Raw genomic sequence first — 22,411 nt, forward strand, 5'->3', positions numbered from 1 at the left:
ATCCGAGATGGAGGCCGATGGTGGATCCTGATGTTGGGGGCAGTGGATCATAACGATGGACTGTGGATTATGGTGGCATTTGATTGTGGTGGTGGATCCTGATCGTGGTGGCAGCCGATCGTGGACTATTATTTTCAACATCATTGCACTTCTGTCCAACCTGTTAAAAGGTTTTTTTTGTAGCTTTTTCTTACTCTTGCTAATGGTTATGGGCAGAGGATGTCGTACCTTGTGAAGCCCTATGAAATAAATTGTGATTTGTGAATATGGGCTATGCCTTAGAATGTGAAAAAGTATCAACATGAGCAGGGCTGCGAGGGGGAGGGCTGAGACACATCCAGTCACTACTCAAGAGTCGGGAGACACCTATGTCACCAGCCTCCAGATCAGCCAATAACCCCTAAACCTAACCCCATTCAATTGCTATAGCCGGGTTTCAACCAGTAGAGGGCAGCTATGCTATGCATGCATATATATATATATATATATATATATATATATATATATATATATATATATATATATATATATATATATATAACACAATATGTAGAATTCAAATACTTTGCACTAAAATGTAAAGATTTGGATTTGAATTCATCAACAATGCTACTAAATACCCATATACATTGGTATACAGCTGAAAAAACTCTATGGTGTTCATTATTTAAAGTGCAGGTTTACCCTAAAATCAGAGAGGAAATCAGGGGAAGGGATGGAGATATTCTGCTCAGCAATGGCTCTAATGATAAAATGAAAAAGCCAACTAAATCTTATATCATCTTGAACAACAAACTAAACAGATATTCGTCAATGATTCAAAATAAATGTTATCACAAAAATGTATTGATTTTTCTTGTATATTGTATAATAGACAGCCGCAGTGACGTTACTCAACACATCCTCAAGATCCTGGTCGTACATGGTGCTGATGGGGATCATCTAGTGTATCTATTAATCCTTCTTGAAGGCAAGGAGATATTGCCAGGATGTGGTAGCACTGCTAAAGCTTGCACACTGCATATGGGGCTGATGTATGCCCTCAACCTTGCATACAATGTAAACACTACACTAGCGCAGCACATTTGAGATGTTTCAGAATCTTTTCCTAGAACTGCATGGGATTAAGCTTCCCCCAAAAGTACAAGCTTTAAAGTTGCTGTCTTAAATGCTATTACAATGGCAAGTACTGTACAATCTCAGCTACTGGTACAGTATACCCCAACTCAGTTTTCCATCTTGCAAATGACTGTAATCACTACTTGCAAAGACACCATCGGCTCAATTGGACCCTCCGCTTACATACGCCAGCTTGTCTTTAAATAGAACATCCACTGTCCAGACAGACCAACTTGCATTGTCCTCCCTTCACTTTTGACTCCACAAAAGACTGTGTTGGATGCGGTCAAATATATCCAGGACATAGTTGACATATCAAATCTGTCATTAACTTTGTCATACACATAGAATTGTCCAATTACTGCCTGTGGACTTGTTACTACGGTTTTAGTATATTATATAATGTAAACATTGTTCCTTATGATCACAATGTCCTGTATCCTTCACCTTCAGATCAGATAAAGTGGGACACCTTTTGGTTAGAATTGACCTAAACCACTAGTAAAGGATTGGCAAACCAGTTTTGTTACACTCAAAAGTTTTGACTGATTTGAAACAGGTAGAGGTACCGTTTTGTTAAAATATATAAATGTAAGTAAATGAATGAGTAAAATCTTTATCACAGCTCAGATGTTTATGTGTGTGTAGAACTGGCTAGAACTAAACACAGCCCGATAACAGCTCAATTGGCATTTACTAAAAAACATCTGTATTTGCAGGTCTGCCACTGGCACCCGTTCTCTTCACAGAGGAGAGCAGGTTCAAACTGAGCACGTGACAGGCGTGAAAGAGTCTGGAGACACCATGGTGGACATTATGCTGCTTGTAACATCATCCAGCATGACCGGTTTGGAGATGGGTCAGCGATGGTCTGGGGAGGCATATCCTTGGAGGGTCGTACAGACCGGTCTGGAGGAATTTATGTGTCTATAAACTGATTGGCCAAATTACATCATAATGGCGCTAACTAAGCCTCGGCACACGTGTTCATGTTTCAAGGCCATAAAAACCTGGATGACCCACAATTTTCTCTTATTAAATTCAGATAAAACATACTTGGCCCTGAACACCTTAGCGATACATTATCTAATGATATAGCTACTCTAGATGACATTTCCCTTGCTTCCGGTGAAACAGTCATGAATTTGGGAGTCATCTTTGATCTTTGATTTGTCCTTTGAGTCTCACTTAACACAAATTTCTAGCTCTGCCTTCTTTCACTTACTGTACGCAACATCTCATCCTGATGGCGGCAGTGGACCATGGCGATGAATTGTGGATTATGGTGGCGTCTGATCGTGGACTAATATTTTCAACAAGACCGCTTGATATATAATATACCTACTCAGATAATCTACCATTACTGACAATAACTCCTCAATTCATTTACTTTCCATTTTGTCACAAACTGTTTATTCTAATCAATGTTGTAAATACTGATGTTCTCCATTACACGTGGCATCTATCCCACTTCTGTCTGTCCTGGGAGAGGGATCCTTCACATGCGGCTCTCTCTGAGGTTTCTATGTTCTTTTCCTCCTGTTAATAGGGTTTGTTGGGGTAGTTTTTCCTTACACTTGTTGGGGGTTAAGGGCAGAGGATGTCACACCTTGCTTAGCCCTATGAGACAATTTGTGATTTGTGAATATGGCCTATACATGACTTGTCGAAGGGTACAAGAAGCTAAAAGACAATAATAAAACAACAGGGAAGGGAGCCATGCACTTTTCTTCTGGGAGGGCAACACAATGTTGTCTTACTTGTTTTTGGGTCATCAGAAGGGCTAGAAGTGCGCAGACCTGAGGTGCTAGGCCATTGCAGCAGTAGGACTACACTAGCTGACACTGCATGCAACTCTGCATCATACCACCTTCCACACCATCACCAATAAAATCTCGGAAATTAAAAAGAGTGGATGATGAGGTGATGCAGTTTATTCGAGGGGCAGAGGAAGCCAGCCATCAGGAGACATAAGCGCAACTCTTTTGTATATAGTTCTATTTTTATGTTTACATATATATGTAATATGTTTCATATTACATATATGAGCAACTGGAGTAATATGTTTTTATTTTTTATTTTTGTATGTAGTTCCATTTTTATTATTTTGTATATAGTTCTGTTGTTATTTATACCTGTCAATACAATACATGTCATACAAGTCCTAAAGATTTCACATTAGCCTTCTTAATAAATGACCTGAGCCTTTTTTTTAAAAAATCACACTTCACTGTTTGCTATGAATAAAAGGAGACTGTTAACTGAGAAAAATACATCTTTACTAGAATAAACAAACCAATTATATAAACATGTATGAAGTATTTTGTGAAAAATAATATAACAGTTAATTGTTAAATTAAAAGGAGCAATCAATTCAGTAAAATTGTTAGCAGATGTAAAGAAACAACAATAAATATTAATGAAAATCAGTAGTGTGGGTGTTCCTTACACTAGAGATAAATCAAATTTATAGTTAACGTTAAAGAATTCTCGCCCATCCAGGTCACTGTTTCCGTAATGGCCGATTTAACACAGCCATAACGTTTTTTGACACAAAATTAAATAAGCTGAAAAACAAACGTTTTCTATCCTCTTCAACCATGTTTTGGATATGAACCTCGTATTTGTTCTGGAGTTGTCTATAATCCAAAAGGGCAACCGCAAGACAGGTTTTCCTGGAGGCATCCATTGTTCTTCGACTTCCAACCAAATGTGCAACTGAAATGCTATCAACTCTGGTTATTCGGTAGTGACGTCAGAGCTCAGAGTTAGAATGGAATGCAGAATGAATCCTGCGGACTCGTTCTGCATTTCAAAGCAGAAGGCGGGCCAGATCCCTTTATTCCTTGTGTCCTTATGAACAGGACCAATGAGATTTCTCAAAATGAAAATTACATGGAGATGGAAATTATGTCAATTATAGTCAATATTAAAACTTAACAACCAAAAGACCTACAGCAGTGAATTGCAAACAGCAGCAGTGCTATTTTCTGGATTTTTTGGTGTCTTACCTGCATGGCGAACAGGAAACTCCACCTGCTCTGATACAATGATCTGAAGCAGGGTTGGTGCAAAGTTGATGATCTTGTAAGACTGAAACACAAAGAAAAAAAAGAAGAGGACAGTTTTTACATTCTATTCACATTTAAATTTTAACAAATTACAATACAGGATTTCAGCAGGTTCACAAAGTTAAATTTAAGAGTTTTTCCAGAAGATCATTTAATGAACAGAATGTAACTAAATACCGGTTTGATGGAAATATGGGTCAGAGTGTAAATCTGGGATGAAAAATATGGGACAACATAGTCTTTGACACCCGTATATTCAAATTTTCACTTTTTATTACATTATATAAACTAAATTAAATGATTTAATTAACTAATTAAATGATTTAATTAACTAATTAAATAATTTACCCTGCAATTAATTGTATTTCCATTTTTGTGTGCACGATATGACAGAATGAATTGTGTTGTGAAAATGAATGATAATCTTTTACAAAGATGCCCCTGTCACAATACCTATAACATATCCTACATTTAGAAAAACATACATGAGATAAGATGAGATGAGATAAGATATTGATCCACACATGTTAAGACTAAAATCTATGTTTTTCTTTGTGTGTGTGTGTGTGTGAAGATGGCAATGAAACTGAACTCTAAACAAATGCAGTATGTTGGACAGGGGTGGGGGCAGGGGCAGTTTGGGCTGAATATGTGGAGAATGTGTGGCCTTCACATAGTGACTTTTAGTAGCCGTTGCTGGCTGGTTTTAATCTTGAAGTTGGTTAGTGTGTGTGTGCGTTACGTCGCAGTTCAGTCTTGCACCTGTCTGATAATGCTTGTTGTGGAGACTGTACATCTGTGGCATACAATACACTGTACTTTAACTTGTTCTCATACCTAACTTACTATATTACAGCCTAAACTCCATTAGCTTTTTTCAACATCACACATACATGAATGCACTGTTTTCATAAGAAACTGTGACCTACCCTAAGAAAGAATTCAAGCAGCTGCCACTAGGTTCTGAAGGACAGATAGGAAAGGCGTTGTTTTGTCTAGAAAATGCGCATGCTTACGCACACAGAACATACAGCCGATAACGCAGGAACAAGGTTTCTCACTCCAATGAACAACAACACCATATCTGCAAAAATACTGACGACCCACAAGGCTTCAGCTGAAGGCCTGTCTGTAAAACATGAAACCAAACACTGTCAGAATGTGAAGATTTTCCCAGCTACTGTCAGAGGAGGGGCGAACCTGGGAGCGGCTCCTCATCATTCGCAGACTCCAGGGCCAAGAGGATGGGACCATGCCTGCGCACCAGCAAGGGAGAGCCAAGGTCTAAACCATGGTGACTCCCCCTCGTTATTGACCAATGAAGTTATACCTACTATTATAAGTAATGTACCCGTCGTCCATTCGGGGCGACTCTAGACTACCCCGTGCTATTAGACGGCCGGGGCTGTGCGTTGAGTGCCCATAGCTATGTTGTAGCTTTTCATTGCTTCTAAATAAATACTTGTTGAACCAAACCGAGACCGGCTCTTCTCATATCTCGGGACAAAAGAACACGACACACACCGGGTAAATTCAATTGTTACTGCTGCAGGCAAATCAGACTGAGGTAGACAAGAGAATAAAAATATAAAAAGGCAATAGAATAAAAACGTAAAAATGAAATAAAAAAATGCAGTTTGTACATAGTGTACACATTTCACTGTAGAAGTGTTTCGTATAGAAATGTTATTGAGTAAGAGCAGACAATGGCGTAGAACACTGCAGAAGCCACCACTGTGTCATAGAAAGTCCTTAATTGTGTCCTGCACACTCCAAAAGGACCTCAGTCTCCATAGCAGATGGAGATGACTCTGGCCCCCCGACTGTGTCGGTGGACCAGTCCAGTTTGTTGTTGAGGTGAACACCCAGGTATCTGTAGTCTCCCACGATCACAATGCCCACATCCCGGATATTCTCTGGGGTGACTTCCTGCGAAAGTCTATCACCATTTCCTTTGTTTTGGTGGTGTTGATGTGAAGGCAATTTAGGTCACACCAGTGGACAAAGTCAGTGCCCCCCCCCCCCCCGTACTCCAGTTCGTTTCCCTGTGTTACACGACCGTCATGGGCTGTGTGATCAGAGAACTTCTGGAGATGACAGCTGTCTGTGTTGTGTCTGAGGTCCAATGTGTATATGATGAACAGGAAACTTGACAGTTGTGTGACTCCTGTGCTACAAACTGTCAAGTTTCAGTATCAGACACACAGTCACGAAGCCTCACATACTGTGGTCTGTTGAGAAGTCAAAAAACATGCTCTCAAAGTGCTACTGGTGTTCTCCAGGTGGTCAAGGGATCTGTGCAGAATGTAGATGACTGCCTCTTCCACACCAATGTCTGGTCGAAATGCGAACTGTAGGGGGTCCAGCTCTGTGCTCACCAGGGGGCGGAAGTGATTGAGTACAATCCTTTCCATGGTCTTTGTCAGGCACGAGGTCAAGGCCTGAAGTGGTTTGCCTCCCTGGGGTGCACAGTCTTTGGTACCGGGACAACACAAGAGGTTTTCCATAGGGTTGGGACTCTCTCCAGACGGAGACTCAGGTTGAAGATGTGCAGTAACACCTCACAGAGCTGCTCGGCACAATCCCTGAGTAGTCTGGAGCAGATGCCAACAGGGCCTGTAGCCTTCTGCTGTTATGGGGATGGAGCTGATGATATCCCTGCTGTCCTGGAAAAAGAGGAGGGAGGGCATGGTGGCTGCAGCCACACGTCTAGGCTCTGGTGGGTGGGGAAGAGAGGGAGCGGGGACCGAATTAAATCTGTTGAAAAACAAATTCAGCTAAATTGCCCACACCTTGTCTCCCTCCTACTGTCCTTGCTGGGGCCTGATATTGTTTCCAGGCCTCTCCACACCTCTCTTGTGTTGGTCTGTTGGAGGTGTTCCTCGAACTTCCTCCTGGTCTTCTTACATGGTCAGGAGTGGAGAATATGGGACTATTGGAATGCCACTATACTAGTAATCCAAGTGAAAAGAGATATATGCAGAGGATGGTGGATCAATGAATGCTTCGATACCCACATCTAAGCTAAAAAAGAAACCCCCCTGTGGACGATTAGATTCAAGATTCAAGAGTTTATTGTCATATGCACAACGATAACATTAAGCAGTCGCTTGCAATGAAATGCTTGGGTCACAGGCTCTCTTATAACAATGCTCAATCAAAATTTAAAATTTAAAATAAAATATACATATCTAAATATATATATACACCTAAAGAAAAAGAAAAACAATAGTGCAAGTGTGTGCAATAGTGCAAATATGCAATGTGCAAATATGCTAAGGTGCAGAGTTATGACAGATTGGAGGAGTTTAAAAGTCTTATGGCCTGGGGGATGAAACTGTCTCTGAGTCTGGTGGTGCGGGCCCGGATGCTGCGGTACCGTCGGCCAGACGGCAGCAGGCAGAACAGTTTATGGCTGGGGTGAAAGGGATCTTTAATGATCCGGTTGGCCTTCTTCCTACACCGCTGGGTGTAGAGGTCCTCCATGGATGGTAGCTCCGTCCTGGTGATGTGCTGGGCAGACCTCACCACCCTCTGTAAAGCCTTACGGTTGAGGGCGGTGCAGCTGCCGTACCAGGCGGTGATGCAGCCAGTCAGGATGCTCTCTATGGTGCACCTGTAGAAGTTGCAGAGAATCCTGGCTTCCATGTTGAGCCTCCGCAGCCTGCGGAGGAAGAAGAGCCGCTGTCTGGCCGTCTTCCTGATGGAGTCTGTGTGGTTGGTCCAGGTCAGGTCATCACTGATGTGGACCCCGAGGAACCTGAAGCTGCTGACTCGCTCCACCGTAGTCCCGTTGATGGAGAGGGGGGCGTGTTCTACTCCTTGTCTCTTCCTGTAGTCCACGATCAGCTCCTTTGTTTTGCTGACGTTGAGATGGAGGTTGTTGTCCTGGCACCAAGATGTCAGGGCTCTGACCTCCTCTCTGTAGGCCTTCTCATCGTCGCCGGTGATCAGGCCTATGACGGTCGTGTCATCAGCAAACTTAATGATGGTGTTGGAGCTGTGGGTGGCCACGCAGTCATGCGTGAACAGGGAGTACAGGAGAGGACTGAGCACACAGCCCTGGGGGGCACCGGTGTTTAGAGTCAGGGTGGAGGATGTGGTGCTGCCTATCCGCACCGCCTGTGGTCTGCCCGTCAGGAAGTTCAGAATCCAGTCACGGAGGGCGATGTTGAGCCCAAGGTCTCTGAGCTTGGTGACAAGCTTCAGGGGCACGATGGTATTGAATGCTGAACTGTAGTCAATGAACAGCATTCTCACATATGTGTCCCTCTGGTCCAGGTGGGAGAGGGCAGTGTGAAGGGTGAGGGAGATGGCATCTGCAGTCGACCTATTTGGCCTGTAGGCAAACTGAAGAGGGTCCAGTGAGTCAGGGAGGGAGGAGGTGATGAATGGTTTGACTAGCCGCTCAAAACACTTCATGATGGTGGAAGTGAGTGCTACTGGGCGGTAGTCGTTCAGGCAGAGGATTTTTGTTTTTTTGGGAACAGGGACAATGATGGTCTCCTTGAAACATGCGGGGACTACAGACTGGAGCAGTGACAGGTTGAAAATGTCTGTGAAAACATCTGCCAGCTGATCTGCACACACCTTGAGAGCTCGGCCAGGAATGCCATCAGGTCCAGGTGCCTTGCGTGTGTTGATCCGGTTAAGTGATCTCCACACATCTGCCCTGGATATTACTGGGGGGCAGCGGTCCTCCTGGGCCTCTTGGATCTCCACAGCCGGGGAGTTGCTCTCAAAGCGTGCATAAAAGGTGTTCAGATCCTCTGGGAGAGATGCAGACACTACATCCGCACTGCTGGTCTTTGCTTTGTAGTCAGAGATGGTTTTGAGTCCAGCCCACATGTTCCTTGTGTTGGAGCCCTTGTAGTGAGACTCCACCTTGTCCCTGTAATGTCTCTTGGCACTGCTAATAGCACTCCGGAGCGCGTACCTGGACTTCCTGTACTCCACCAGATCCCCTGAGATGTAGGCATCAGTCCGTGCTTTGAGTTTTGCATGGACGTCACCATTAATCCAGGGCTTCTGGTTTGGGAATGATCGTACAGTAATCCTGGGTACGACGTCATCGATGCATTTGCTGATGTAGCAGATGACCGCGTCCGTGTACGTGTTGATGTTGTCATCCTGGAACACGCACCACTCCGTAATGCTGAAGCAGTCCCGTAGAGCCGAGTCTGATTGGTCGGTCCACCGCTGAATGGTCCGAGTCACCGGTCTGTCACGTTTGAGTTTCTGCCTATAGGAAGGCAGCAGCAGAACTGAGACGTGATCCGATTTGCCGAATGGGGGGCGGGGGAGGGCCTTATACGCATCCCGGAAGGGAGTGTAAACATGGTCGAGCGTGTTCGCTCCGCGCGTAGGACAGCTGATGTGTTGGTGGTATCGCGGCAAGACTTTCCTCATCTTGGCGTTGTTAAAATCACCGGCCACAATAAACGCAGCCTCGGGCCGTGATGTCTCTGTCCTGTCGATAACCGCATGCAGCTCAGTCCAGTGCCTGATTAGTGTCGGCATGTGGCGGAATGTACACCGCTGTAATAACGACCGATGTAAACTCCCTCGGGATGTAATAAGGTCGGCATCTGATCATGAGGTGCTCCAGGTCCGGAGAACAGTCCGAAGAAATAATCTCCACATCTGAGCACCACAGATTGTTCACCATGCAGCAGACACCTCCTCCCTTGCTCTTCCCCGAGTTTGTTGTCCGGTCCTGGCGGTGAATGGAGACCCCCTCGGGAACAATGGCGGAGTCCGGGATCGAGGGGTCGAGCCAGGTCTCCGTGAAAACCATCACGTTACAAAACTTAATGTCCCGTTGAAAAGCCATCCTGCTCCGAAGTTCGTCCAGCTTGTTGTCCAGAGACTGAACATTAGCCAGAAGAATACTTGGTAGTGGAGGCCGGTTCTCACGTTTCCTCAGCCGGACTAGGACGCCGGCCCGCGACCCTCGTTTCCTTCGTCGCCTCCGTGCTCCAGGTACGACAGGTAAACAGCGCCATGGGTAATCTCCTTTGTTTGCTGGTGGCGGTGAAAAAGTGTTTTTCACCGTCAACCCGATGAGCAGAAGTTGTTCTCTATCATATAGTATGATAGGGCTCGCTTTGTCAGAGTGCACAATGCAAAATAAAGTAGAATAAATAACAAAAAAACAGATAAAAGAGAAAAAGGAGCAGAGCTGTGGGGGAGCTTGAGACACGGCAGCCTTCCTCGGCGCCATTACCAAGGCAAGATAAGAAAATACCATCAGAAAGTCTGCTAGAAGATGTGCTTAGTGCAGCAGCATTACCCTTACTGTGAGCATCACTGCGACCAAAAAGCTGACGTACACTACAGCAGTAGTAAACCTAGAGATGCTAGAATACAAGATCAATGCCATAAACCACAAGGAGCAATGGAGAAGACGGCTAGGGGCCAAGATCAAGGTAACAGGGAGAGAAGCTAGGCAATTATCAGAACTGCAGAAATGCGTGGTGAAGAAAGGGTTACTCAAGAAGTACAACACACTTTCCATACCTGAAGCACTGGAGACTGCCAACAAATACTGACAGCTCAGGCCACCCGCCTAAAGAGGTACACAGTGGAGGAAGAAGGAGAATAAATAGGATGTTCTCCAACAAACCATCCCTCAAGATCACTGTTTATGTCCAGTTGCTGCTCGACTTTTCTCATCTTTAATCTGGGTCTTTAAGAGAAACATAACACTTTTCAGACGCAAACAATTGTGTTATCCAGTTAAAGTTACACTGTCTATTAACGTTACAGACGGCAGGACTGATAATGTGGGAGCTAAGCAGCAAACGTTACATATACAGTCCCGGGAACAAGCACCATCTGAATGCAGTCCCCCGCCCGCCAGTAATGACTGACATGAGGCCCCATGTGAGATCTGAATCAGTAGCCTATTCCAACCCCAAAATGTCCGCTATTCAGCTCAAACACTATTTCCTTATTTGCATACACCCTCTGCTAAGATTCAAGATGATTTATTGTCATTCCAAAACATGAGGTACATGAGAGGGAACGAAACAAAGTGTGAAGGTAAGCAAAAAGTAAATAAAACACTAGAATCTAAAAACTAAGTAGAAGCAGCAAATAAATATAATGAAATAAAACAATAGAATCCAAAACTGAACAAGGATATAAAATAAATACAAATAAGTAAAAAAAATTCAATGTCCCCAATTGTTGGAAAACTGCTGACTATGATCTTCTGTGCAGACTTAACTACCCGCTGCAGAACCTTCTGGTCTGCAGCAGAGCAGTTTACATACAGTATGCTATGAGTTTACAGTATCCATCATGAATTTGAGGGACCCTCATTCCCTTATTTTACCCATAATGATACTCATGAGTTTGTAATGTTGAAGATGGCTTTCACTAACCCTTTAACCTGCAGACGAGCCTGAACTGTACAAATTCCTTATATTATTGGATCACCTACATCTCCCTTCTCCTCGCCGTATTGCACTTTCCAATGCCCATGACCCACAGCCTTTCACGAGAGCACTGGCAGCCTTAGAGCGACAGTATGGTCAATCGCATCAATTGGCCTTGAAAGGAGATAGGACCATATTAAATCGACCTAAAATGGCTTGCGGAGACGCTTAAGGGTTTCAAAACTTTGCCGTTAGAGTGAGGTCATTTGTGGGCATGTTACAATCACTTAAATCCAAGTGGCAACCTTACATGATGTCGCCCATCAGTTTGTGAACAGCCGTTTTGAAGACGCGAGTTTCGAATTTGACCAGCGCCATCTTGGCAGTTTTGATCAGGACATTAGCATATTTGGACAAAAAGGAGGAGCTGGAGAGGTTGGTCTGAACTCTGACCACAATGTATGTAAACACGTCCAACAACACCGGCTACTGATATCACTGAGCTCCTGACTACACTGCGAGAACTAGCTGCTAACACAGTTAGCTATGAACTTTACCTCGGACGATGGAAGCTAAGTGTTAGTCATCTAAAAAGCTAGTTGTAGACTGTAGAATGTCCAGATATTTCAGAGCAGTAATGAATTGTAGCTAAAGTAAGAATTTAAGGTAACATTAATTATTGTTGTTTAAAATCATTTCTAACTGTCTTTATCTGTAGAGCACGAAGAGACGTCAGAGCAGATGTGAGCTGCTACATGAACTGTGTGACTCATGATGGATAACAGCTCCTGGACTGTTACAATCTTTTTTTCTTCATCACTGTCATTACAGTCAAACTACACACTGTTTTTAAGTGTAAGAGCAGCTTGTTCCTCCAACCAGGCTTTGAACTGTAGTCTTACAGTGCACACACAACTTCATAAAGTACTGTAAGGTGTATATGAAGTACTACTTTACTATTGTGCTTTCTCAATTCTAAAAGACTAATCTTTTGACATTTATGTTCACGTTTACCATAACTGCATTTGATTTTGTTTGCAGATTGTAAATTAATTAGTGTAGTTTAAAATGTAATAAAGTAATCTTTGAAACTGTACTGATTTTAAGGAGCACATCTGCTATAAAGTTACTGCAGTAACATGCACAGTATTGTAATCACAAGATGTCAGAATTTGAAATTAATCACAAACTTTTTACATTTTAGTTTCAATCAAATGAAAGATATTAGTTAGTATTTTCCTTATGTGTATTATGACATATCAAATATGACAATAATTCACCAAAGTGTCCTGTTGGATTTATTATAAGGAAAAAGTCAATGTGCAAAAACCAGGCAATTCTTCTGTAGTCATTTGAAAATTTAATCGGTTACATGTACCTGTGTTAAACATACTGTTGAATCACAAACCGTGGCTACGAGATGTAAACATCAGAGCTTAAGTAAACACGAAAGACTTTGAATGTCTAATACATAATTATTAAGTGATAACAGCAGTAAACATTTGTTATAGAAGTTACATTTAGTCAAGGTGACCTTCTGGTTAGACAGTTCCACCTATATAATATTGAAGTCTCTTCATGTCACATTGTTTAACACTTACCTGTAAAGGTTGTGACTGCTGAATGGATCCATCAGGTAATATCAGTTTAACAGTTTTTCAATTATGTTTTAAAAATGTTCCTACCACCTCTAAAAACAGAAGAAATTAAGTAAAAGGCAAGCAACTGAACCTGTGAATACAGAGAATGATACACAAAGTTCTGTTAGTCTGTCATCTCATCAGAGAGAACTGAACTGAAGGTGGTTTATTGATATCATCACCACAACTCATTAAATAATTAAGGATGTTGGTATCCTGTCTCTCTCCTCCACATCCTGACAATGGCACCAAATATGCTGCTCCATGCATGAGGTATTCCTTCTGTTGACCCCAGTCATTCAGTTTTCAGTGTGGACACCTTTCAAATTCGGGTAAAACACAAACATTTTAGTTTAGACATGATGGATCACAATGAATCGCATACATGAACCAACTGTCAGGAGAGGTGCATGAATATCTGCTTTAGTTGAGGACTATTGTGTATGAACTTAAAGTATTACATGAACAAACTCCTGCATCAAAAATGTTCTATACATTATATAATACTAATATTGAATTTATAGTGCAATTAGGGAATATATGCTCACCCTCTTGTGAGTGAAGACCTGATCCTCAAAGTGTGAACTGCATAGACGTGACTTAATGGATGAGGTCCAGTTGTTTCAAATCGTCATCATCCTCATCAACCATTACTTTAGCCTGTAAGCCTCTGGTAGATTGATGGATAATAAAAAACAAACAAATGTATGTAAGCACAGTCAAATAGAAAAAGTATGCATGAATTTGTAGGTGATAATTGACTATTAACACGTGAAATCAGATTAAAGTAGAAATAAAGACCCCGACACCCAGAAATCCAACATCCATTCAGCAGGTAATCACAACAATCTTAACAAAACAGAGAAAAGTTAATGTGACTGTTTAACCACATATAAGAAGTTACTGGGGCTGTAATGATTTTCTAACTATGCGAAGATGGAACCACGACATGTCTCTCTAACCAACCCCACAAGCTGTCAGACCAGCAGGTGCAGCCTGTTGCGTTTGTGCGTATGAGTGTCCAATCACACTCCAATCCAATCACAACCCCCCGTAATATGAACCAACACTGAGTGTGGAGGTCGGAGAGGATCATCTGCTTTACCTTTGCAGAAGCGTGTTGTCGCTGCTCTGAAGCAGACACTTATTATTTCCTATGGAGTTTCCCTGGAGCTGCCTGCTGGTGTATGCCTGACTTACTGAACGACTTGACCATCAATGGTACCATGAGTGCCCTGTAGATATTGTATATAGGAACGCTGTTATTAAAGCAACAAGGACACTTCTTTTTCTGTTTACTTTCCTGAGTTGTTGGTTTATGAAGATCTGCGGTAAAACCTGGAAGAGATTTTAGTTGTAACTGTTTTTTATTGTTTGAATCGTAAATGGCCTTGCTCACTCTCTATATATACACATAGCGCTTTTCTAGTATTGATGAACACTCAAAGCTCTTTACAGTACAGTTTATTGCCCTTCACCCAATCATACACACATTCATATGAGTCCACACACACACACACACACACACACACACACACACACACACACACACACACACACACACACACACACACACACACACACACACACACACACACACACACACACACACACACACACACACACACACACACACACACACACTTTTAGTTCACGTAGTTTTATGTGAAGTCAAGTCCAACATGTTCTTGAGTGTTCTTCTCTTTACTGTTCCAAATATTGGCATTTGAATAAAACCCAGAAATTCCCCATCCCCCTTTTTCTTACACACCCCCCCCCCAAAAAAAACTTGAGGGATGAACTGAACAATGGCTCAAAAAACCGAGGTCTGAACCGAGTATCGTTACAGCCCTAGAAGTTACCTAACCATTATGTTAAACTGAACTATCACAACATCTCCAACATGTACCTTTAGCTCGCGGGCAGGTTTTCAGTAGCTCGCCAATAGGTTCACAGACTGTGTTAAAAAAATCGGACGGCAAATAATGCACCTCTTCATACTTCAATCTAACACATCTGGCGCTATATTAAAAAAATTTAATTAAATTAAATTAACTTGACCTTCCAGGGGGGGCTGGCGGGGCGCCACCCTAATATAATGGTAGGGGAAACACTGCATACTAGATGCACCACCCGCTCCAATACAAAATAATAAGATAGGCCTATCAGCTGTCAATAAAAAGGTGATAGTCCTGTCAAGTTTGTCAATGTCTGAACCTAACCAATCACAGCAATGTAGCAGCAAACTTACATACATGTTGAGGTAGTTACGTTGTACACTAGCTGAGATAAAGTGAGGAGTTGGGTTCTATGAGCGAGCCTGTTTAGTCAGATTTAAGATGGACAATGAAGGTGGCCAGGCCAAGAAAAAGCAGAAAACATTTCCATTTTTTTTTTATGAATGTCAAGGACAAGTGTTTGTGCCTTATCTGCTGGGCCAGTGTTTCAGTTGGCAAAAGAAGCAACGTGGAGCACCACTACAATGAAGTATACGGTAACTTTGCACAGGATTTTCCTGCAGGCAGCACGCTACGGTCTAAAAAGATGAACCAGCTAAAAGCAACACTTAAAAAACAGTAATGTTTATTCACCCAACCGACGAAGAAGGCCAATGCGGCAACAGGGGCATCATTTAAAGTGGCGTACATCCTGACAAAGCACAAAAGCCATTCACCGAAGCCGGATGGTGACACAGTGCACGGAGGGTGTCCGCGCTATCTGCAGGTGCAATGGGGCAGCTGGAGCAGGACACGACAAGGTGCAAATGGTTTTCAATTCAGTGTGACGAGTCGTGGACTCGACTGATACCGCCCAGTTGGCTATGTTTGTTTGGATGGTCTTTGATGACTTTTCCACCAGGAGTTTTTGACATTGCTTCCTCTGAAAAACACAACCAGAGGAGTCAATATCTACAACGTTTTGCTAAACTACTTTGTGGAAAAAAATGTGCCTTAAAAAGCTGGTGTCTATAACAACAGATGGAGTCCCAGCTATGACAGGATGCCACTCAGGATTTATTGCAGAGTGCAATGTAGACACGGACCTTCCCAAAATTGTGAACTATCACTACATCATTCATCAACAGGCTATATACGCCAAAGTCATGAGATTTGATCATGTCATGACACCTGTTATTAAGATTATCAACTCCATTCGAACAAAGGCCAAAAGACACAGACGCTTAAAACTGATTCTTCAGGAGCTGTCTGCTGAGTATGGTGATGTCCTCCTCCACACAGATATCAGGTGGCTGAGCAACACTCATTATCCTAGCTGAAAGAAATCAAGGCTTTCATGGAATCAAGAGAGGAGGACACTGCCCTCTTGTCTGATGCTGAGTGGCTGCTTGATCTTGCTTTTCTGACAGATATGACTGAGAAACTTGATCAACCTGAACTCACAGTTACAAGGCAAGGACAAAACCAACTCTTACATGATCAGGGATGTTAAGGCTTTTAAAGCAAAACTGTAATTTTGCTTCCAGCGACTGAAAAATAAAACACTGCAACACTCCCCATCAGTGGTAAACATGTTGGAAAGCCATGCCGGGGCAGAAATAAGGTTTGGATGTACATAAGTATTGTGACCTCTTGTCCAGGCTAGGGCAGGAGTTTAAGGATAGGTTCAATGATTTTGATAACCCCTTCATGGAGGTAGACATCAGAGATTTCAAAGAAGACGGCAGAACTGTTCAACCCTGTGGAGATGGAGGTTATAAATCTCCAAAATCATGTTCAGAATAAGTCTCAGCAACACTCACAACATTTCTGGAGCCTTGTAGACCCAGATAGCTATAGGAACATTCACTAAGCAGCACTAAAATATTCTGCTTTATTTGGTTCTACATACCTTTGTGAAGCAGTTTTTTCTGACATGAATATCATGAAATCTAAATTCAGAACAAGACTGACAGATGAACATTTAAATGACTTTATTAGAGTGAACCTAGTAGTAATAGTTACACTCCAGCATACACCTCTATGGTGGACACCATGCAGCGCCAGTCATCTCACTAACTAAAAAAAGGTGAATGCACTTATTTTACACATATACCATAAGATGCTTGTAAGGTGGTGATTAAGGTGGTGCTTATAGAACATCAATATGAGGACAAAGGACAAAGAAAATAAAAAAGTAACTTACCATGTAGGCCATAATAATAAGTGAAACAGTCATGTTTTCTTGGACCTTGATGTGAAGTTAAGATTTTTGATAAGCTTTGGGTATTGCAATTTTACACGTGTACAAAAAGTAGCTTAATTCAGCTGATGAGTGCTATGTGAATAAATGTAAGCGATGTGATGCAAGTATGTTGCATCAATTTTTTCAAAGTAGCTGTCAGATGAAGACAGGTTTGAGACCCCTGATTTAAACTGAGTCACGTGGCAGAAACAAAACAAACGTGGTCATCGTAATGTTGGTTGAATTACAATTTTTAAATCGAGCTTTTTACACCTGGTTAACACAGGTAAGCAGGTTAGCCCAGCATTGCAAAAGCTATCAGCTAATTGCTAGCTTGATTAGCATCATCATTAACATTCACCAGGACAGTAATTAACATACTAACAGTTTCCCCTTCTACAGTCAGAACAACCAAGAAACACACAGTAACTTTTGTGCTGCATATGTGAAGATGAAAACAAGAGTTTACTCACCGAACAAACTAGATATCAGCTCCTCAAGTCAGTCGGCATCTCCCTGCAGTATCACCATTGTGGTTGTCCTCGGTTTGGGGTCTCTGGGTTTCGGACAGGCTCCAAGTCCAGTACATCAAAGATAAGTCCTGGAAGCCTCAACATGACTTCTCCAGGAGCTGATGTTTCTGCTCAGACGCAAATTCAGAGGAACTGGAACTGAACCCCTCAATTTCAAACTGAGGTCCTGCATTGACATGGCCTGTGAAATATTGGCAGATAATAGTTAGCTATTAGAGTTGGTAGGGTAGAAATAAAGAAAGAAAAATAAAGTTTCCTCCATGCTAAAGGCTGTTAATTTTAACCTTAACTTTTAATTCAAATGGCTGCGTACAGTCTGGAGAAAATTATATTATATTAATACAAGCAACAAGGTTCACATGTATAATTTTGCAACACAGGATTGTATAATGAAATTGTAGTTGTTCCTTTAAGCTCCTCGTAAAACAATTTAAATGGATGACCGTAAAAGAAATCATTAAAAAATAAATGTTTTGTTGTGGTATCATAGAGATGTTAAATTGAAAAGTTTCAAAGCCTGAGGTAAGCTTTTCTCTAGTCTGCTGTATTGCTTGCTAGAAAGCGCCAGTTGGCTTACAACGCAACACTCTGTCGGCCTTGCAACCGATCTATAGCTGCTGTTTGCTTGGTGAATACATAACATTATGATGTAATGTTGCTAACTTTAGCTTTTACAATGAAATTGCTATTCTCTAGCATCTACATAATGAAGATTTACATGAAACCAAAGTGAACGGTACTAAAACAAAATAATCATGTTTTCATATCATACATAAACAAAAAGATATATTACCTCATCGCTATGCATCCTGCAAGCAAAGGTCTCTTTTTTTCCACTCCTTCCAAAACAAATGCAAATGCTGGCTGAGGTACAGCTGAGACAGTGTTGTGTCTGTCACTCAAGCTGCTTTCCTCCGTATGTTCTCCGGGGGAGGTGCATGTGTGAACATAAATTGTCAGAGTGAGACGCTTCCGAGTTTTTGCTGACTTTATCAGCCTTATCTCCTAGTATGATGTCCGTAGAAATCCAGGAGAAGTTGATGTGTGAACACAGTGGGTATTCACCGCGTGCGAGTGGGGAGACAGAAATGAAAAAAACTAAAAGAAAACAAATACCTGCCAGTGAAAAGTGGTGTCACACACGTAGAAGATGAGAGCGTTTGGGGTGATAAGAGCTGACGACGGTGTCGGGGTGCGGTAAACATCAGCAGCAATGTTAATACGTCACTAAACTGCGTAGCCAATTTTCTGGGTTTTACCTATACATTCACATACAGATGCACAGACCAACACATACTCCGCCGATGTTGATTTGTTAGACATGACAGCCACAATATCAACACATAATGATCAATCCTTTTGTTAAATGAGTAAAATCTTTCTTCATAGCTGCGCGCATTCATTAATTAATTCAGCTCATTCTGACCACTTGCTTCTCTCCCTCCCTCACACACACACACACACACACACACACACCGAATTCGTAAACTTAGGCAATGTATGGAGAGCTGGAGGAGATGGCCTTGCGCACTCCGTTTGGCTTGATTTGGTTGGCAGTGCACACCGCCAATGATGGACACAGCAAGGAGCAGTAAATTACTGACAGCTGGTATAAACTGTAAAAAATTACTTTTTAATGGTTCAAACATGTATGAAAAGACCCAAACATGTATAAGTATTAAATTAACTTTAGAAATCCGATTGTATATATATGCTTGATCCGGGCCTGATTCCTTGTATCTTTGCACAAGGAATTAGACGATTAATTATATTTGAAGTTTATTTAAGATAAGAAGTCCTTTATTAGTCCCGCAATGGGGAAATTTGCAATGTTACAGCAGAAAAATTACATCAAATAAGTAGCAAGCAGTACTTGGCTGAAGGAATATAAAGAAATATATAGAAATATATTAAAACTAATATAATATTATATATATTATCCAACTCTAGTCTCCCTTTATGTTTTTACTGATTAGTGTTTAAGGCAGACAGACAAGCTCAAAGTGAAGTTTCCTGAGCATTCAAACAGGGTCCTTGCTACTATTAACGGCACAGAGGTTGTGCCCCTGTATTTTGGACTGCAGGGGTCGGGAATTCCCGGCCTTTGGGCTGTATACGGCCGCAAGATTGTTTGATCCGGCCCGTGAGGCAATTCCTAAAGACGTAAAAACAAACGCACATGCAACCAAACATCTGTGAAGTGCGACCAAAGCTTTCCTTCCTCGGACCTGTGCGCATCTGCGCTTCTGATATTTAACTGGTCTCTATCTCTTCTGGGATCGAGGCGGATTTACACTCACAGTTCTCGGACCGGCAACCCCGCCCCCACTCACTCACACAGGGAGAAACCCTGTATATAACCCTTTGTATACAGTCTATGGGAGAAACAGAAAGTGAAGCAGGTATGATGGGGGAAAACTCGTTAACGTGAACGAGCAGTTGGTTTGTACCGTGTCATATTCTCATCACGCTATTAGGACCTGAGCAATACTGAAGTTTACTTTGTGTTTGTTTGATTAGCTCCAGAGTTCTCCACACTCACACTTCTTAAGAATTACGTTAATTGCTCTTTGAAAAGGGTGTAGACTGCTTGCATGATCATGCTATTTCATTATCAGTGGTATAAAATGGTTTAAAAATGATAATAATATAATTCATCCCAATATTTTCTGGGACAATATAACGTCCAAGAAAATTAGTTCTCGTGACAGAAATAATGCACCAATTTAGACATTGTGAATTACAAATTTGTCGATGTGGGTAATCAGTGATAATACCCAGCCCAAATTAAAGAATTACCAATGTATATGGGAACAGTCGAGAAAATGTTTAATAGCTGTATTATTGCATTCCAAAAATGGCACAGTGACAAATTTTGGGTGCACCTAAATTATGTGCTAGTTCGTTAGTCTGGAGCCCTGGTGTGATATATGTGTTAATAATAAACAGTAGTATGGACCTTGAAGTATGATATGAAAATTATAATGTCTCAAGAGGAGATGCCAATTTATAAGTTAACTTTGTGCTACTCACCATTAAATCTGACTTAAAGGGTAAAAGGTTGAACATAAAACTGGGGTAATGAGCAATTGGATACAGAAACATATTTTCAGCAAAGACCTCGGGAATTTGGGAATTATGCCGGAGTTGAAATATGGTACACTGTTTTACTCTCTTTTTAGGCTATACTTGTTATACTGTTATACCAGTTATCACTGCGACATTAGTACCGTGTGAAACTCCAGCGGAAGCGCGTGTCTCTCTCTCTGTGTGTGTGTGTGTGTGTGTGTGTGTGTGGGGACAGGATCAAGACTAGATATCACTGATGGATCACGATTGCTGTCGGAACTGACTCGTATTAGATTGCAAGGCAGATGAGTCAGAGTGTGGAACTGGCGATCCCAGGCCTAACGAAAACTGCTGAGAAGTCATGCAGATTCACCAGGCCGTAGTAGAGCTCGATTCTCCAAAACACGGCCTAAGCTCCTCCGATATCACCGACATCATTTATGAGCAAAAATGGTCCGCGGTGTACCCTCTGAAAACAACAAACAAAAAAACTATTTCAGCTAACCCACCTGATTGAGTTCATTTTCCGCCGCTATTCTCAGATTAGGGTCGATAGTCCCTTTGAGAGCCTGCATTATCCGGTTAGGATCCATCCTACGGTTTCCTCAGTGTTTTGCTATCTCATTTATGTACCGCGATCTTACGTTTGAGTCCTCAATTTAGCCAAGCGTGAGAGTCTGCACCTAATGTGGCTCGAACGATTAAACCTACGACAATTACAAATACGACTTCCGGCTACTGCATTCAAAATAAAATCCTTTCCTCTTCTTCTTTCATGTTTTATGGCGGATGGCAAACAAAGCTATGTTGCATTACCGCCATCAACTGGTATGGAGTGTGGATAGGGAACCTAAATACATTAACTCGTTCTAAAAAAATTAAATATATTTATATGGCGGTATTTTTGTTTCAGTATCTCAGCAGGACAAACTTGATAGAGATTATAACTTTCTATTTTTATTTCCATTTAATATATATATATATATTTTCCATAATGGATAAATAAATAAAATAAAGTTAAACTTTATTTTCCATTTTTATTTCGTTTTGGTCATACAGGACTCCATTTAATATATTTATATATATATATATATTTATATATATATATATATAACCAAAACGTAACCTAGATAATATTGTTTCCTCTCTACGGGTTCTACTCGTGTTTCTTATCATACCTACTTTTCTTTGAATTCTGTAAAACCACCTTCCTTTTTTCTCACCCATTGCTATTGCCACCTTTCTGTTAACCTTTGGCCCATGACAATATTCCCCATGGGACAATAAAGTATATTTGATTTGATTTGATTTGAACCTATGCATAATTGTGGTCTTTATTTCCGTTTTACTAAAGGATAGTGTGACTTCAATGTGATTATTTCTGTGGCTTCCTTTGCACATTTGTCAGCTATTTA

The 22,411-nt window shown here is 41.6% G+C and overlaps 1 protein-coding gene across 4 annotated transcripts in view; it reads right to left on the reverse strand.

Moving 5' to 3' along the window:
• Positions 1-21,747, reverse strand: part of ipo8 (importin 8) — a 98,554-nt gene extending 76,807 nt beyond the window's left edge. For 2 of the 4 annotated variants that reach the window (XM_034578698.1, XM_034578697.1), the window contains exons 1-2: positions 21,506-21,747; positions 4,131-4,212 (exon numbers count right to left, since the gene is read on the reverse strand). In XM_034578698.1, the coding sequence (XP_034434589.1) occupies positions 4,131-4,212; positions 21,506-21,589 (166 nt within the window). In that variant the 5' untranslated portion in view covers positions 21,590-21,747. The remainder of the gene's footprint in view (positions 1-4,130; positions 4,213-21,505) is intronic. The other 2 variants (XM_034578695.1, XM_034578696.1) reach the window with 1 other exon arrangement.
• Positions 21,748-22,411: the final 664 nt, after the last annotated feature.

The sequence above is a fragment of the Hippoglossus hippoglossus genome, chromosome 23 (assembly GCF_009819705.1).
Source record: "Hippoglossus hippoglossus isolate fHipHip1 chromosome 23, fHipHip1.pri, whole genome shotgun sequence".
Classification (NCBI taxonomy): domain Eukaryota; kingdom Metazoa; phylum Chordata; class Actinopteri; order Pleuronectiformes; family Pleuronectidae; genus Hippoglossus; species Hippoglossus hippoglossus.